Source organism: Mirounga leonina, unplaced genomic scaffold (genome assembly GCF_011800145.1).
Source record: "Mirounga leonina isolate KUSES-001 unplaced genomic scaffold, KU_Mleo_1.0 Mir_125, whole genome shotgun sequence".
Classification (NCBI taxonomy): domain Eukaryota; kingdom Metazoa; phylum Chordata; class Mammalia; order Carnivora; family Phocidae; genus Mirounga; species Mirounga leonina.
This window is the reverse complement of record NW_023270305.1, coordinates 30,788,275-30,803,113: the sequence shown is the minus strand read 5'-3', so window position 1 is coordinate 30,803,113 and position 14,839 is coordinate 30,788,275. Positions and strand designations below refer to the sequence as shown.

The window sequence follows — 14,839 nt, the reverse complement described above, 5'->3', positions numbered from 1 at the left end:
GAAAATATAAATTTCTATCAAAGATGCAGAGAAAGAGGAACTCTCATTCCTTCCTGGTAAAATTTCAAAATGGTAGAATCACTTTGGAAAACATTTTAGCAGTTCCTAAAATGTTAAACATAGACTTACCTTATGACCAGCAATTCCACTCCTAGATAGATATCCAAGGGAAATGAAAACTATGTTCACACACAGTTTGCACACAAAATGTTCATGGTAGCATTGTTCATAACAGGCAAAAAGTGGAAGCAACCTAAATGTTCATCATCTGATGAATGGATAAACAAAATATGGTATAGCCATACAATGGAATATTATTCAGCTACAAAAAGGAATGAAGGGCTCATTCTTGCTATAACATGGGTGAACTATGGAAACATTATGCTAGGTGAAAGGAGCCATTTACTAAAGGCCACATATTGTATGATTCCATTTACATGCAAGGTCCAGAAGAGGTAAATCCATAGGGGCAGAAAACATATTAGTGGTTGTCAAGGGTTGGAGGGAAGGAAAAAGGTGAGTGACCTATTTTGGACTTCTAACTTCCAGAACTGTGAGCTAATAAATCTGTGTTGTTTAAAGGCACTAAGTTTGTGGTAATTTGTTACAGCAGCAATAGGAAACTGACACATTTGCACACTCAGACAACATTTTCCTCTTTGAACTGCAAGCTTGCGTACTGTTAGGCAATGTGTACTGTAGAAATAGTATGTTCGTGTAAGTCAATAGCCTGAAATTAAGTATTATAACTCCTAAACCACATCTTTCAATTAAAACATGGATATTGAATGCTCCCCAAATACTGATACTAATCAGCACCCTTTACTCCTGCCTAGAGCTCAGGGGAGGAAGCTGGAAGGACTGAAGGATCCTGGGGATGCTGATGTGTGGCTCCTATAAATCAGGACAGGCTGTGGTACTACCCCCAAATGTCCGACAGCAAGTTGGAAATCACAAGCTGTAGCACTTGGCCTGGATGCATTAGGCTAGCTGATTTCTGGAAGTCTCGATTCTAGCTTTTTCCTGATGCTGAGGACAAGTTCCAAAGGGGCCACAGATGTGGGCTCCAGGGAGGAGTGCAACAGCTGCCCCGTACCCAGGAGGATCAGGGTCGGTGGAGACCCTGCTTCACCCTACGGGTCTGCCCCAGAATGCAGATGGTCGGCAGCATCACATAAACATCCTGCGTGGATTCTCCCTGGAGAAGAGCAAGGGAAAACTGTGTCCCTGCCACCCCACACAAATCTGCCTGATGACTGGGCCCAGTGGGGAGGGGATTTGCCCAGCAGGCTGGGTGGAAGTTACCCTGCCAGATAACCCCCGCTCCAATTAAAGCCATTAATGAGAAATGAAGCCAAGGACCGTTATCCCTTGTTAGGCCCCTTTCGCCAAAAGTCTGGGCTTTAAGACACAGTGGGTCAGCCTAGGAGTAAATACTCCACGAGGCACTTTACTTCGAATCATTCCCTAGTCAGATTCTGGTTGGCCTCTAGAGTGACCAACCATCCACGTTTGCCTGGGATCAAGGAGTTTCCCAGGACAGGAGATCACAGAACCAAGGCAAATGGCGATGAGCTGGTTACCTTCCCTTCCTACCGTGATGCTGCAGTTTTGTGGAGCCCTCCAGCTGAGAAGACAAAGCACAGATCCGCTGGACTATTTTCCTGAGCTGTTAGAACTCCTTATGAATCAGCGATTTATCCCCAATTCTCCTAGATGCAAGGCTCTTCCCCCAAATTTCCTTGTTACAACAACGGCTCCCCTTTATCGAGTGCTTACCCCAGGAAATGCGGAAAACAGTCTCCTGTACTATTTGTTAATCCTCTTCCTAATCCTGAGAGACAAGCAATTTTATTTTTATTATATAGATGATGAAACTCTGGCAATGAGAGCTTAAATAATTGCTCAAGGTCACACTGAAAGTTGGTGGCAGAGCCAGAAGAGTGTCAGGTGTCTCTGACCGCGGAACAGGCACTCGGAACCATTGAGCCGTTGGCCTTTAAAGGGACTGACCCAGCGGAGCGTCACTACCTGTCTTTAGGGGAGGGCGATCTTGTCTTCCCGCCGACACAGTAATATGCACATAGGGCAGACGCTTTTCTTTCTTTCTTTTTTTTTTTTTTTTAAAGATTTTATTTTTATTTATTTGAGAGAGAGAATGAGATAGAGAGAGCATGAGATAGGAGAGGGTCAGAGGGAGAAGCAGACTCCCTGCTGAGCAGGGAGCCCGATGCGGGACTCGATCCCAGGACTCCAGGATCATGACCTGAGCCGAAGGCAGTCGCTTAACCGACTGAGCCACCCAGGCGCCCCAGGGCAGACGCTTTTCTAATGGCATTTGTGACCCTAGGCTGCTGCAGCTTCGCTTCCTTTTTCTGGAAGAGGGCTTTCCCCAGGAGAAAGCAAATTTTCTGAGGACTGGAAAAATGAGAGCGCGCGCACAGGGCCAAGGTAGCCCATTCCAGCCGCCGAGGGGCCTCGATGCTGTGCCGCACGGCCGTCGGGGGACCTCACCTCCGCGATCCCTCCCCGGGTGGTTTGAGGTTTGAGGCTGTCTGCGTCAGGCAAGCGCGGATTCACAGCTGCAGCCGCGCTCCTCCTCAAGATCCCCCGCCGGCAGCCCCCGTGGCAGCTCCGGGCACCTCTGCTTGCAGTAAACATGACCTTTGCCTTCTGCCACCAACATGACATTGGCATGTCGCTGCTGATCTGTAAACACAATTGTGTTTTCAGTCTTCTGACTGAATTTTGTTCCTGGGATCCTAACAGGCAGCAGGTCTCTGTTTATCTGTAAACAGCGGCCCCATTCCCCCGGCAGAGAGAGGTTAGGATGCTGTTTGTTTTTATTACTTTACAGTAAGAAGAAAAGGAGGCTTGTGACAGGCATCCACACTACCCCTCCCCTCTCCTGAGAGTCTGAGAAGATAATCTCTCTCTCCCTCCCTCTCTCTCTCTCCCTCCCTGAACACATAGATCCATACCCCAGACCAAGAGAAAAAGTGGAATAGGTCTTGCTCTGCCTTATAGCATCTTATGAAAGGACACCGAAGAATCTGATGGAAATAATCCAGATAATAAATGTCCTGTGTTCAGGAACTAACATGAATAGCTCCCCAGGAAACCCAGCCTTAGAGCCCACAATCACCAGGTTCTGGTTCTGAAGGTGACTCATCGTGGGCAACCCTGGGTGCCATGTGTGCCTTGAGAAACGTGTATGTTTCTACCGGTCTACACTGAAGCGTCTTTCTGCAAAACTCAAGTTTTCTATTAAAACGGGTAGATTTCTTTTCCCTCAAAGTTTGTGTTCTAGCTAAAAGAATGTGATCTTTTAACAGAATGCAGACATAAGCTGGTGAATTGAAGGTTTTTTAAAAATTTATTTATTTGAAAGAGAGAGAGCACGCGAGAGAGCACAAGCAGGGGGAGCAGCAGAGGGAGAGGGAGAAACAGGCTCAGTCCGAGGACCCCGGGAGCATGGCCTAAGCCAAAGGCAGACGCTTAACCCACTGAGCCACCCAGGTGCCCCGACTGAAGTTTTTATTTATTTTTTTTTAAAGATTTTATTTATTTATTTGACAGAGAGAGACACAGCGAGAGAGGGAACACAGGTAGGGGGAGTGGGAGAGGGAGAAGCAGGCTTCCCGCCGAGCAGGGAGCCCGATGTGGGGCTTGATCCCGGGACCCCGGGATCATGACCAGAGCCGAAGGCAGACACTTAATGACTGAGTCACCCAGGCACCCCCAATTGAAGTTTTTAAAGAAAATTTCCAAAGTATTGATTAACTGATAAAATTTATAGTTATTAGATATAAATGTCAATTTTCATTAACTCTGACAATGGAATACAAAAGACAGATTGGTATCTCTTCTACAAAGCTAAGTTATCAGGGACATTGTAATTTAGGAAAATTTGTAAGGTTTCACGGGTGTCATAAGGTAGAGAAAGGGATGGAACAGGCAACTGAAGTGTTTATTCTTATTAAATGAGAAAAGAAAAAAAAGAATAGTTACAATTCATATAGTAAAATACTGGAAGATAAGGAAGGACATATGACTAATTGAATTACAACAGAATATTCAAAATCAAGTCTGTTAATAGGAATAATTATTCCAGTTAGTTAATATGGGAACCTGGATGCTTATTTTTTCTTCTGTTGTTCTAAAGGGAAGTTCTTTTTAACTAGGGTTATTAAAATAATTTGATAGGGTTATCAAAATAGTTCTTTAAATAAAGAGCTATATTTTGTTGAGGCAGAGAAATGGAATGAACAATTTCCTGTAAGAGTAAATTCAGTTGAAATCTACAAATCTAAACTTAGAAAGTAATAAAACATCTAGTTCAACATGATGGGTTAAGCATATGCATTTAAGTGAAATAATGGGTTGCATAATTTTCAAATAATAAATTTAGAACAGGTCTGGAAAGACATGGGGCCATCAATAGCACAAAAATTTTAAGAGATTGGTGGAAACTGGAAAATAGATGTGATTAGGTTTATGGAGAAAGCACATCTGAGGCAGATACAGTGAGGAATGTTCCTTTAGAAGGTCTCTAAGGAAACTCCAACTCTTCATCTCAAAGTGCAGAGACCAGGTGGGCTGTCCAGGGGTGATCACTGGGATAACGAGTTAAAGATCACCTGTGCAGCCCCTTCTTCTGCTCAGAGCAGCCAATGAGGGCATCATCCTCAGGTAAACCCCTGAGAACAGCTCTTGAATGAACTGAAGGATCTGCTGAGGGAAACTCTGGGACATGGTATTAGAGCCAGAAGAAGCAGAGCAAAGCCTAGTAACTCTGCACATCCATGATGGATGAGCAGAAGCTGAGAGATATTCAGTTCTTCCCCCCAGATGAAATACACCAAAGTGTTTCTCCTGCCAAGTAAAGCCTTCCTCTTTGACAGCTGTGAGGGCTCCGAGCTGCCTGCCAGCCTGCTGTTGCCCACGCACGTGCCCTGTAGGTGCCGTCTACTCAGCCTCCCATTCAAGGGTGAGGTCTGCTGGGGAAACAGACCTGAATAATGGCAGAGGAATTTGTCATAGCTACAGACACTTAGCAAGAGTCTTTCATTTAGAAATATGAACAGACAACCAAGGATCACCAGAGACTTGTTAGCGGCCAACAATATGAAACAGAAAGATCAAGATGAACAAACAGGATGAGCAATCTTGAGAGGAATGGATGTGGGGCGCCTCGGTGGCTCAGTTGGTTAAGCGTCATGAGTTGGTTTTGGCTCAGGTCATGATCTTAGGGTCTTGAGATCAAGCCCCACATTGAGCTCCACACTCAGCATGGAGTCTGCTTGTCCCTCTCCCTCTGCTCCTTTCCCTGCTTATGCTCTCTCTCTCAAATAATAAATAAATAAAATCTTTTTTTGTTTTTATTTTTTTATTTTTTTAAAGATTTTATTTATTTATTTGACAGAGAGAGAGACAGCAAGAGAGGGAACACAAGCAGGGGGAGTGGGAAAGAGAGAAGCAGGCTTCCTGCTGAGCAGGGAGCCTGATGCAGGGCTCAATCCCAGTACCCTGAGATCATGACCTGAGCCGAAGGCAGACGCTTAACCAACTGAGCCACCCAGGCACCCCAATAAAATCTTTTTTTAAAAGAAAAGAAAGGAATGGAGCACCTGGGTGGCTCAGTTGGCTAAATGTCTGCCTTCAGCTCAGGTCATGCTCCCAGAGTCCTGGATTGAGCCCTGCAACAGGCTCCCTGCTCAGCAGAGTGTGGGCTTCTCCCTCTGCCTCTTCCCTCACTTGTGCTCGTGCCTGCTCATGCTTGCACTAGCTCGTGCTCTCTCTCCCTCTCTGAAATAAATAAATAAAATCTTAAAAAAGAAAATGTGTCATGTAGTCATGAAGCAAGACTTAGCAAATGTCAAAGAATAGGTATCATATAGACCACTGCTTTTCGAACTAATAGGTACACAAATCACCCAACAATCTTGGTGTTTTGGGTTTTTTTTTTTTTAAGATTTATTTATTTATTTGTCAGAGAGAGAGAGAGAGCAAGCAGGGAGAGCAGCAGGCAGAGGGAGAAGCAGACTCCCTGCTGAGCAAGGAACCCGATACAGAACCCAATCCCAGGACCCTGGGATCATGACCTGAGCTGAAGGCAGATGCTTAACCGACTGAGCCACCCAGGCATCCCCGAAGATCTTGTTATAATGGATATTACAATTCTGGTGATGATGCCTGAGATTCTGCTTTTTTATTAAGTCCCTAAGTGATGTCTGATGCTGCTGGTCTGTAGACTGTACTTTGTGTAGCAAGAATTATAGACAATGTTCTTCGACTACAACTTCTGTCTTAGTTTGAGTTCCCCTAGATGTAGACCCCAAGATAAAGATTCAAGAGCCAATAGTTTGCTTTATTGGTGAAGGAAACACCAGTTGGGGAGTGAGGCATGAAACAGGGTCAAGAAGACAGTTTAATAAAGGGGTGTAAACCCAGGCCTTGGACCGCCAGACAGCTACTCAACTGCTTAAGCTGGCCCACAAGTACAGACCAGAGACAAAGCAGGAGAAGAAGCAGAGATTGTTGGCCTGGGCCGAGAAGAAAGCTGCGGGCAAAGGGGATGTCCCCACTAAGAGGCCACCTGTCCTTCGAGCTGGGGTTAACACTGTCACCACCTTGGTGGAAAACAAGAAGGCTCAGCTGGTAGTGATTGCACATGATGTGGATCCCACTGAGCTGGTGGTTTTCCTGCCTGCCCTGTGTCGTAAGATGGGGGTTCCCTACTGCATTATCAAGGGGAAGGCCAGGCTGGGGCGTCTGGTCCACAGGAAGACCTGCACCACTGTCGCCTTCACACAGGTCAACTCGGAAGACAAAGGAGCTCTGGCAAAGCTGGTGGAAGCCATTGGGACCAATTACAATGACAGATACGATGAGATCCGCCGCCACTGGGGAGGCAACGTCCTGGGTCTGAAGTCTGTGGCTTGCATTGCCAAGCTGGAAAAGGCAAAGGCTAAAGAACTGGCCACCAAACTGGGCTGAGTGGATGCTGTTGAATTTTCTATACATAAAAGTAATAAAACGTTGTCTTTCAAAAAAATAAAAAATAAAATAAAAATAAATAAAGGGGTGTAAAGGCTAACAACCATTGAAGGCAGCTAAAACTTAGGACCCTGTAAGAACTTTGGGAGCCAAAGTCAAACATATGCCTCACTCACACTCATGCCTTCAAGAGGCAAGGGAACTAGAGTATCATACATGACTTCCGTCATTCATTTGTTACTAGTTGTTCCCTTATAGGGACATGTTAAGAATTTTAAAGCAGCTATTATTACTATCCTTAATGAAGTAAGGCAATATAAGTTCATAGCCAGTTTTGAAAGAAGTAAAAAAAAGACAAATTATATATATAGTGGAACAATGATTAAAGATGACTCATCATCAGAAACTATGAAGACCAGAAGAGAGTGAAAAACATCTTAAAGTACTTAAAGGAAAAACCACCAAACCAGAATTTTATATCCAGCAAAAATATCCTTCAAGAATGCAGGTAAAATACAGACTTCTTCACCAGTAAACCCTCACTGCAAAAATAGTAAGGAATTTCTTTATGCTGAATGAAAATATTACCAGATATAAACAAACGAATAGAGAGCATTGGAAAAGGTACATATCTGGGTAAATTAAAAGACTGATTTTTTTTTTTGGCTTTCTCTTAATGTCTTTATACACATGACTGCCAAAAGCAAAAGTGATAACATTTTTTGTGGGATTTATAACCTGTGTTGATATAGGACATATAATAGTTATAATATAAAGGAAGGAGGTAAGAGACATATATGGTTACAAGGTTTCTATATTTTTCAGGAAGTAAAAAAAAATCAATAGCTATAAGTGGATGGTGAAAAGATAAAAATGTATATTATAATCCCAGAACAACCACTAAAAGTAGTGCAGAGAAATATAACTTAAAAAACAAGAAAAAGGGACACCTGGGCGGCTCAGTCCATTAAGCGTCTGCCTTTGGCTCAGGTCATGATCCCAGGGTCCTGGGATTAAGCCCCACACTGGGCTCCTGAGCAGGGATCCTGCTTCTCCCTCTCCCTCTGCCATTCATCCTGCTTGTGATCTCTTGCTCACTCTCTCTCTCTGTCAAATAAATAAATAAAATCTTAAAAAAAAAAGAAAAGAAAAATATTAAACTGGAATTCTAAAATATATTCAAGTAATGAAAAAAAAAAGAGGAACAAGAAAGGAGGAAAAGAAAAATAAAAAATAGAGAGACATAGAAAACAAATTATAAAATGATAAGCCCAAGCTCAAATATATCAACAATTACATTAAAAGTTAATGAACTGAAACTTCTTAAAGGGCAGAAATTATCAAAATGGATAAAAAAAGCAAGACCCAACTGCTGTGGACTAAGCTGTGTCCCCCCCAAATTCATACACTGAAACCCTAACCCCACATAGAGTGTGTGGCTATACTTGGAATAAGAAATTAATCAAGGTTAAATAAGGTCATAAGGGTGGAACCCTGATCTGAAAAGATTAGTGTTCTCATCAGAGAAGACCCAAGAATTTGCTCTCTTTCTTCTCCATCGTGTGAGAACACAGCAAGAGGGTGGCCACCTACAAGACAGGAAAAGAGTCCTCACTAGCAACTAACTGGCCAGCACCTTGATCTCAGGATCTTCGGCCTCTAGAACAATGAGAAAGTAAATGTCTGTTGTTTAAGCCATCCAGTGTATGGTGTTTGGTTATATAGACAGCCCAAGCTGACTAAGACAACAACTACATGCTTTCTTTAGAAGACACACAGAGGCTGAAAATCAATGGATGAGGAAGTTTATACCATTCAAACAGTAAGTAGAATAAAGCTGAAGTGGTTATAGTCATATCAAATAAAAGATATTTGAAGACAGAAAGTACTACAGGAGATGAGAGGAACATTTCATAATAGCAAAAAGATCAATTCATTAGGAAGACTTAATGGTCATAAATGTGTGTAGACCTAATTACAGAGCTTCAAAACACATGAAGTAAAATTTGCCAAAATTAAAGAGAGAATAATCCCATTATCATATTTAGAGGTGTTAAGACTTCTCTCTCAGCAATGAATAGATCAGATAAAATAAAATCAGCAAACACACAGACAAAATGAGCAACACTATCAACCACCTTAACCTAACTGATATCAATAAAACATTACACCCACCAAGTCAGAACATACATTCTTCTCAAGTGCATATGGTATATTCACCAGACTAGACCACACGTTGGGCCATACAACACCTCTCAACAAATTTTAAAAATTAAATCATATCAAGTACTTCCTCTGACCACAATGGAATTAACTTAGAAATCAGTAACAATCAAATAACTAGGGGGGAAAAAAAAAACTCTATTTGGGGAAATGAAACAACACACTTAAAAAAAAAAACATACTTTAACATCAGGGCTTCTCTATCTTAGGCTGGAAAATTTGTTGTGCATGGCTATTCTGTGCTTAGCAGCATCCTTGGATCTACCTACTAGATGGCAGTTGCACCCCTCTAGTTGTAACAACTAAAATGTCTCTAGACATTGCCAAATATTCCCTGGGGTGGGAATTAAACTTAAAAATAAATTAAAAATTCCTAAGGCATCTACATATAGGCTAGGAAAACTAATAACTTAGCAAGACTGTACAGTACTACATGAATATACAAAAATCCCTTGCATTTTTGTCTTGTAGCAAGGAACACTTAGAAAATGAACTTAACTCCATTAAATGACACCATCTAAATTGCAATCAAAAAAATAAAATACTCAAGAAATAAACTTAATGGCGACATGCAAGATCTGTATACTGAAGACTATAGAACCTTGCAAAAATAAATTAAAGAAGACTCAGTGGAGAGATGTATTATGTTTGTAGACTGGAAGATCAATGTTCAGACTGATGCTACCTGAGACGCAGGTTAATACACAAAGCCTCATCTTATTTTGGAGAATTTTTTTTCAAGCCCACATCTTTTCATGCATCACCTTCACCTAATCCCTTTATCCACTCACCTCCTTCCATAGATAAATATAAATATATATATACACACATACATACGAACATATGTATGTGCCTGTGAATGTGTATGTAAATATGTGTGTTATATTACATTATATATTAACAACATTTATTACCTTTAATTGCTTGGTTTGGGTAGCATTTTGCCCTTCCCCTTCACCACCACCTCACTCCTGCCTCCTGCCCTGTCCCCACACTGCTTATCTCTATGCCGAATGATTACAGTTAGTTTAATTGTGTGCACTCATGCATGGACACACACAGCATCCACTCCCTTCATAGTTTGCTTCCTGATCTGGCCTACCAATTACTGCTTAATGGTCAACATATTGATCCGTTCTATTTACTTGTTGTTTGTCTATACTTGCCCATATCAAATAACTAACAATATTATATTTTCCTTGTTTTACAGATGAGGTTCCAAGAGGCAATGGCCTTTGTCCAAATTTACCATCTGCTAGGAGGTGCCCTTCCCCAGGTTCCCATAGACTGCATTCTGGATTTTCTATTTCTTCACCTGGCCAAGGCTTGTCCTCCTCAGTTATAGTCCAAAGACTTACTTATTTTCTTCATTAAAATCTATCTTTCTGGGGCACCTGGATGGCTCAGTTGGTTAAGTGGCTGACCTCAGCTCGGATCATGATCTTGAGGTCTCTCTCTCTCTCAAATAAATAAATAAAATGTTAAAAAAATATATATCTTTCCTAGCTAATTTCAATCAAACACCTTCGTGCTAAGAAACCAAATTAAAGTTAACAGTTTAATGAGTACAATGCGTATTTCCACTTGTGGCTATAATACAAACCCCAGGAGTAAGACGGAAGACAGATTACCAGCCTCATTACAGGCTGTGGGTGTTTAGGGACTGTAGGGATGGACAGAAGAGATCCAGTCACTTGCAAATGCGCAGTCCTGCAGTATCCAAAGATCACAAGTTTAGGCCCCTGGGAGTAACTGATGTTGCAAAGTCCCAGGCACAGAAGGTTTCCCTCCTTTTCTGCTCCAGGAAGCTTGTCCCATAGCCAGACAGCTCTGTTACCCAACACCCAGCCCAGGAGCAGCCAGCCGCCCAGTTATGCTGTCGGTGATCTCATTAGAATGAGATGAGTCAACATTCACACAAAGACCTTCTGGCCTGCAATCTGAGAACAGGTTTAGGAAGAACAAAGCAAAAGGGAGAAATGTAACCAAGAACTATCTCTTTATTGCTTTTGAGTTGTTTAAGGGGGTTTTAAGGGATTAAGGCTAAAGAAATGTTGACTGTAGGGAGAGGAGCAGGATATCGGTTGAACAGAATAGAGGCCTTTGTGCTGACTAAGAGGGGATGCACATTAAAAGAAAATCTCCTCAGCCCGCCTGCTTGCAGGGGGATAGGGCTGGAAGTCAAAGGTGAATAAGAATGCCAGGTTTCTAGCCTGGGGGAGAAGTCAAGGCATAGGAGCATCTTTGGGGTCCTCGCTGATGATGAGTAGACAACCAAGGGACTGCCAGAGGTCCCCTGGCCCCACCTTTCAATCCCTAACCAAATTCTCAACCCTGGGAGAAACCTCATCATAAGTACTGGACACCAAAAAGAGCTAAGCCCCAGGAGATATGGAAGCAATGTGCGAGAGATGTGTCTAGAAAACCAGAGAGCCACAAAAAACATCAGAGAGGCATATAAATTGGACTTGGAGTATAATAGGCCCCATCCCATTCTTTTCTTCTTTTTCCTACCTCCCCCATCCCTATAGGACCTTCCTGTTTCTATCACTGTATCAGTCAGTGTCCCTCTTGTCTTTACCCTCTCCCAGTGTCTCATTCATGTCTGCTTCTCCATTATTCTGTGGAGATGTTCCTCCCCATACAGATACTATGGGTACAACGCCCATCTCCCTCAAATGGATGCCTGACCAAGAGGGGATTTCCACTGAGGAAAAATTTCCTCACCTTCTCTATCCCCACCTGCTACACACCCACAGTTAGAGGCATAAAGAACAGATAAGGGCTCTGGGCGAAGGAATGATTTATTCTCCTCTTTCAAGTGAGCAGCCTCAAAAGCCCAATAATACTTTCTATTTTTACCCTCACCAGATGTTACCTTCCCATTCTTCCAGCAACCCTGCCAGATAGAGTTTACCTTCATTGGGAAAATCCATCATAGTTGCAGAGGTGGGGGAGGGGGTATGGTGGGGGCTAAAGGGTGAGAATGGGTGTTGCCCTTGCCCCTCACTGACCTTCCCCAGTCCTGTTCTTCCTTCAAAATATCCATATTTGTTTCCTCCCTTTTCCCCTTCAGAACGTTCCTTACTGTTAGAAGTTCGATCTCTCTGATGAGGGAATCATTGTGCCACGATAAATGCTGCTTTCCTTCTGTCCCATTCATTCAGAGACCTAAGTCGAGGCCCTGGCTTTGACACTAGGATGTTGTGTGAGCTGGGGATGATGCTGCTGACTTCTCTGGGCCTCTTTTTCTCAACCTTCAAATGAGATGTGACAGCAGGTGTAAGTCTCTGCTTCTAGTTGAAGTTCCACTTGGCGTCTTTGAGGGCAGGAACGCTTAAACCACTCCTGGGAAGCCTTGTAAAGCATCCCATCTTATCCAGGACATGCATTAGAATCACTCATGAAGGGACACCTGGGTGGCTCAGTCGGTTAAGCATCTGCCTTCGGCTCAGGTCATGATCACAGGGTCCTAGGATCGAGCCCCGCATCGGGCTCCCTGCTCAGAGCGAGCCTGCTTCTCCCACTCTCTCTCTCTGTCTCTCCCTCCTGCTTGTGCTCTCTGACAAATAAATAAAATCTTTAAAAAAAAAAATCACTCATGAAGCTTTTAAATCTTAATTTCACATAAAAATCTCTTCAGTAGAGGAAATTCTGATTCCTGATGTCTTTGAAGCAGAGCTTGGAGAGTATTCTTTTCTTTTTCTCTTTTTTTTTTAACTTCCCTAATGATTCCTGATTGACAGACCAACCGACATAGATCTCCTTGCTTGTATCTTCAATACAAAGTGAAACGGATGTATCTAGTTATTATCTCATTATTAAGTTCACCTGAACAACCACAATTACCAAAGAGGATAATTCTTGACAGAAAAAAGAAACCCACAGGCTGTCTACTGCACCCCGATCTTTTGCTGAAAACTCGGGTAAGGTTTCAAATTGCAACAGCCAGAATCAAACCAACCTACGGTCAAACTCAGGTTAGTGTATCCACTCTGACAGAAGCTTTAATGTCAGAAGTCAGGGGAGCTAGAGCACGACAAAGGACAAAGACAAGCAGCTTCTCTGTTTCCTCTGTGTTGTAATTCCCTGGGAATTGATAGTCTTGTCAGGTATTGAGAGACTATAATAAGGTGCTATGGGATGAACAGAGGTGAGCTGGGGTGGGGGTTGATCTCCAGGAGCTATAATCATCTTAGAGATGACTGCAGGTCAGGGAGGAAATGGGTAGCGGATAGTCGGTTCATTGTGGCTGAGACCTCCGGTTACCAGCCTGTGAGATGTCGAGCCTTAGAGTTTCGTCTCTGCATCTCCCCCTGTTTAGGCTCTACTCCTTACAATGTAGCTCTCGGACTCTAACAAATGTCTCAGCCTCAAGAGGAAAGGCAGGGAGGGAGTGGTGTGAGAGGGGTGATGGTCAGGGATTTGATTGGGTAAGGCTTTGTAAACTAGGATAGACCATGTTCATTTTATGATGTATATGTTAGGGAAGCTTTAGAGGAATTTAAAGCTGATTTATGTATCTAAAAGATCATTCTGGCTACCATATAGAGGGTGGGGTGTAGGGGATTCACAAGAATGGGATAAGGAATGGAATACCTTCTAGAAGACTACTGCAGATGTCAGGGTTAAAGAACATGGTGGCTTGGACCAGAGTGGTAGCGAAGGACATGGTGAGATGTGGATATATTTTACAGACCAAAGTATACATTGGAGACATCTTTATTAGGCCTTGCTGATGGATTAGATGTAGAGAGTAAGGGGAAGAAAGAAATCAAGATGTCTATGCTTTTTACATGAAGAACTGGCTGGATGGCTGTGTAATTTACTGCAAAGGAGAAAACCTAGGGAGAAGTAGGCTTGAGTAGGTGGTATGAAGGAGATACATAGAATCATGAGTTCTATCTTGGCCATGTTAAGCTTGAAATACTTACTCAATTGTCAAGTGGAGATATCAAGTAGATAGTAAAATATATGTCTGGAATCCTAGTGAGAGGCCAGGGTAAGAGATATGAATTTGGGAATCACTGGCATATAAGATTTAAAGCCATAGATGACATTATCCAAAGAGCCTGCATATAGAAAAGATGCAAACTTGGGATTCAGCCTTGGTTTACTCCAAAATTTCAAAGAGGGCAAAAGGTCTACCTCAGTCAAGAAGGACAGAGGAGGGGTAAATCATTAATATGTACACACACACGCAAGTGAAGAAGCACATACGTCTAGCTCTGGTAGTCTTAATTCTGTAAATGGTCATGAAGATGTAGTTGACATGAACTTCCTTCTCCACAGCCCCTTCTAGGTTTCCTTTTACCTGGCCAAGTGACACAAACGTTCATTCTTGGAAAGTGAATCTTCAATGTCCTTGTCATTTTGGGGGGTTGCTGACATTTTCATTGACTTTTACCATTGCACATGGAAGTAGAGAGAAATCCCAGGGACTCTCTTAGGTTCCAGACATGTCCTGTGGTGCAGCTGGAACTCCATTCCTTCTTGGTATTGAGATCATTCACCCCTTAGTCTCCGTAAAGAATACTAACACTTTTCCTTGTCTGCGGAGTCTTTGTCAGGAGTGGACCAAAATGGCCAGGTGGCAGTTTCATCTGTTAGCTCAATG

The 14,839-nt window shown here is 42.8% G+C and overlaps 1 protein-coding gene across 1 annotated transcript; it reads left to right on the top strand.

Moving 5' to 3' along the window:
• Positions 1–6,447: 6,447 nt before the first annotated feature.
• LOC118007531 (60S ribosomal protein L7a) lies at positions 6,448–7,067 on the top strand (the record flags this gene model as incomplete). Its single annotated transcript, XM_035000544.1, has 1 exon — positions 6,448–7,067. A coding segment is annotated over one exon (552 nt), but the record flags the coding sequence as incomplete, so codon positions are not given.
• Between the last annotated feature and the right edge of the window lie 7,772 nt (positions 7,068–14,839).